The sequence below is a fragment of the Cannabis sativa genome, chromosome X (assembly GCF_029168945.1).
Source record: "Cannabis sativa cultivar Pink pepper isolate KNU-18-1 chromosome X, ASM2916894v1, whole genome shotgun sequence".
NCBI classification, from domain to species: domain Eukaryota; kingdom Viridiplantae; phylum Streptophyta; class Magnoliopsida; order Rosales; family Cannabaceae; genus Cannabis; species Cannabis sativa.
The window spans coordinates 84,744,315-84,748,126 of NC_083610.1; the positions used below are offsets into that span (position 1 = coordinate 84,744,315).

Genomic DNA, 3,812 nt, shown 5'->3' on the forward strand with positions numbered 1-3,812 from the left:
TTATGTAGACCCTACACTAAACGTAGTATTATTATTAACATTTTTAATTTGAAAGTTAAACTAATTATTTTTCTTTTATATAAATTGCTCGTTATCCATATCCAATAAATAATCTATATTTTAATTGATACTTTGCCTTGGCACACGTTATAACTTATCATCATCAGCATATTCTTCATGCTTGCTTTTGGTTACTTTTACAGAATTGTCCAATTTTTAAGTACAAAGAATTTTGTTCCTAACTTAATTCTCGTAAGGACTAAACAGTAAAAAGAATGCCCAAACGCCACGTAGTTGGATCATTTGTCTACGTCTTCTAGTTCCATATCCTTAATTAAAATTCGTTAAAAATAAAACAGAATAATAAACAAAACAATTAATTAAATTACTTACTAATTTGTATTTTTCAAAAATAATAATAAATAAATAAGTAAACCTGTACACCTGGCAAGATATGGAAGGGAAGATCATATCCGTTGATTTAAACTTGAACGGTGATTAGGTCAATATTGGATGTGATCTAAAACTTCATCCAGGATAAGAAAAAAAGAAAAATAGAAAAATATTAAATTAAATATTTGAAAGAAAATTAAAAATAGAAAATAAAAACCAAAAAGGTGCATTTAAACGGCACAATCTGAGGAACCAGAGAAACCAAAGCAAGAAAATAGAAAACAAAGGAAAGACATCGCTCCCTTCTTTGGCTCTTACTCCCCATAGCCGCCGACATAGCAACGCATCGCGGTGGAAGTTCGGCGGCGCTGATTCATTCAACGGAGGAGATCTCTAATCGGAGACGAATGATTCATCACCAGCTTCCTTTTCATTTTTGAGATTTAACTCACACTATTCTGTTTATACTACTGGGAGTAGGTGGTGTTTCTTTCTTTCTTAAATTTCAAAATCGTCTTCAGCAGGTAGCGGTTGATTTTCTCTAAAATAAATTGTCCGAAGATTATTTCATTTTTCGTTGTCGATGTGTTTGTTTGTTTTTTTTTTTATAATGGAAGATTTGTTGATTTTAACTTATCTGAAGATATCTATGTCTATAAAGATTTGTTGATTATGGTTTATGGGAGCACATTTTCAAGTGTTTCTTTGATGTTTTGGATAAACATTGCTTGAGGCTTTGTATAATTATCTTAATTTGTTATTTTCGTAGTTGAGTGTTTGATTGTGGTGCATTTGGTTGGTGGCCATTGTTGTTTCATTGCGATGATTTTGGCCCTAATTTTGAGATTCAAAGCTTTCTGTGTTAATCTTTCGTTCTTCGTCTTCTTTTTTTTTTCTCGCGAATCGGATTTGACATTTATGTGATACATTATCGTTTGGCTGCTGAGAAAATTGAGGAAGGGGATAATGCTGTTTTTGACTTACAGAAAATTAAAATTATTACTCGACCCAGCTAAGACGAGCCTTTCATTTCGTGCTAATTGTATTATTTCGAAGAACATTGGGAAAAGCGAATAATGCGATTCATAAAACTGATGAGGTTGTGATGATTGTTTATCTCGCTACAACTTGGGTTACTCCGTGATTATATTTTCTTATCTATGGACATGCGTAATTGTTTTCGTCCATGAGAACCTGCTTTCCTGTGATTGCAAGCTAGCTATTTTGTATTTGTTCTAATGTTATGCTTTCAAATTAGAGTTGGTGTTGTTTAGAAGCTGCTAATTTTGAATTGGGATTAACTTGTTTTAGGCATACAAGATGATCGGATCTTTTATAACCAGGGGACTTGTGTAAGTTACTAAACTAAATGTGTTATCTTCATTCTTCTTTAATGGAAATTGTTTGTTTGTCTATTTATTTATTTTCATTTACTTTGCAGAATGGTTCTTGGGTATGCTTATCCAGCTTATGAGTGCTACAAAACTGTTGAAAAGAACAAACCAGAGATTGAACAACTTCTCTTTTGGTGCCAGTACTGGTATGCTGTATGGATTTTTCTTTTCTGTATTTTCATTTTATATATCATTCTTTATAACATTTTCTTTTCTCCGGGCAGGATTCTGGTCGCATTTTTGACAGTGTGTGAGAGAGTCGGGGATGCGTTTATTTCGTGGTTGGGATTTCTAATCTATCTTAAAAAAGATTTTGATAGTAATTCTCTGTTGTGCCACCACCATTAATTTATTTGCATTTTCATGTTCATGAAGGGTTCCAATGTATAGTGAAGTGAAATTGCTGTTCTTCATATACCTGTGGCATCCTAGAATGAAGGTAACAGGATCTGGTTCATTGGTTTATGAATATTTTTTGTGCTTGTCATACTCTCTGCTTTCATATATTTAGTTATACTTTTCATGATTGCTATAAATGTTTATTTGTCAGGGAACTAGTTATGTGTACGATTCCTTCTTTAGACCATATCTTGCAAAGCACGAGAATGAAATTGACCGGAACTTGTTGGAACTAAGGACCAGGGCAGGAGATATTGTAGTTTTGTACTGGCAAAGAGCTGCAAGCTACGGCCAAACAAGGATTTTCGATGTACTGCAATATGTTGCCGCACAATCAACACCAAGGCCACGTCCTCCCCAGGTACTTACTCATGAATTTGATTATGAATGTAATTTATTTTAACATTACCTCACTCCACTGATTGTTGAATGGTCCTTTAGTTATATCAATTTATTGATTTTACCTGTTGATAAGTAGAGTGCCTGAATACTTTCGTGATTATTGATTTTATAATGTATCCATTGTTTGAGTGTACTATGTCACTCTTGATATTTCTCATCAATATCATTCTGCATTTTTTGTTGATTGCTGTCCCAACCCAATGCCTTTGCTCTTGCTCTCATATCTCCTGAACACAAATCTCATATTGGTTATCACAGCAACAAGGCGGTAGGGCACGTCCTCCTCCTCGCCAAAACTCTGGTGGTTCAAATCGTCCACCAGCTACGGCACCAACACCGGAAGAGCCACCATCTCCTACATCTAGTACATCTTCAAGTCAATACCAAAAGGATATTGCAGAAGAGTTGGCTTCTTCGGAAGTTCCTAAAGCTGCCTCCCAAGCAGCAAGTACAAGTACTCAAAGTCAATCGGCAGGTCCAAATAATAAAAGTCTTAACGCAGTTTCAATTGCAAAAAATCAAGCAGCAGTTCCAAGTGCCAGAACTCAAGTGGCACTTCCAAATACTCAAAAGCCAACAACAGTGCCAATTACTCAAAAATCAACAGCTGCACCTGAAAAACCAAGCCAGTCTGCACCAGCTGATATGGAAGCAATGCAGATTGAGCCAGAGGCGTCTTCTTCAGAAACTGAAAATGGAAACAACCCTCCCGCAAAAGAGACGGTCATGGAAGATGCAATTCGGGTCACACGTGGTAGGTTGAGGAAAACTCGATCTACAACAGGTCGTTGATGTGGTTATGTTCCCAATTTTAGTCACAAAAAGCTAGCATTAGGTGAACGAATGATAATGGGCATGTAATTTGCTATAAACGTTGTTGTATATTTGATGTCATCTAGTTTCAATGATAATTGTTGCTTTATTTTTTTCTAAAATTGTTTGGCGAACTTGTAGGGTCCTGGTTGGTAAAAGCTTATCTTGAAATAGGATAGATCATAGATCTGGATTTGATTGAAAGCCCGATTTAGGCGACTAATTCTATTTTAACAAAGGCTTAAATAATTGTCATCTTTGAAGTTTGGAACCAATTAGTTAGTGGAGAGTAGTTTGAAAGAAAGATTTCCTTTTGGGTACAATAATCCAATTCATAGTCGACAATTGGGTCTGACACTATGACTTGAATCGATTAAGATTTTGATTTTCAGTTTAAAAAAATTATGGTTG

The 3,812-nt window shown here is 35.0% G+C and overlaps 1 protein-coding gene across 3 annotated transcripts; it reads left to right on the forward strand.

Annotated features, from left to right (window-relative positions):
* Window positions 1–505: 505 nt before the first annotated feature.
* On the forward strand, window positions 506–3,523 carry LOC115701825 (HVA22-like protein i). Of its 3 annotated transcripts, none has more exons than XM_030629431.2 (7): window positions 506–917; window positions 1,705–1,745; window positions 1,835–1,933; window positions 2,012–2,068; window positions 2,163–2,226; window positions 2,338–2,547; window positions 2,847–3,523. In XM_030629431.2, the coding sequence occupies exons 2-7, from the start codon at window positions 1,714–1,716 to the stop codon at window positions 3,378–3,380; spliced, it is 996 nt and encodes a 331-aa protein (XP_030485291.1). In that variant the 5' UTR covers window positions 506–917; window positions 1,705–1,713; the 3' UTR covers window positions 3,381–3,523. The 3 variants fall into 3 exon arrangements, with proteins under 3 accessions (XP_030485291.1, XP_030485289.1, XP_060963212.1); XM_061107229.1 differs by having other exon boundaries at window positions 626–917; window positions 1,652–1,745; XM_030629429.2 differs by having other exon boundaries at window positions 615–917; window positions 1,835–2,068.
* Window positions 3,524–3,812: the final 289 nt, after the last annotated feature.

What these genes read in the sequence shown, in the direction of transcription:
- LOC115701825 (XM_030629429.2), top strand. Translation starts at nt 1,714, where the DNA reads ATGATCGGATCTTTTATAACCAGGGGACTTGT. An exon ending in TTTATAACCAGGGGACTTGT is followed by an intron (nt 1,746 to 1,834) that starts GTAAGTTACTAA and finishes TTTACTTTGCAG; the next exon opens with AATGGTTCTTGGGTATGCTT. An exon ending in TGTGGCATCCTAGAATGAAG is followed by an intron (nt 2,227 to 2,337) that starts GTAACAGGATCT and finishes TTTATTTGTCAG; the next exon opens with GGAACTAGTTATGTGTACGA.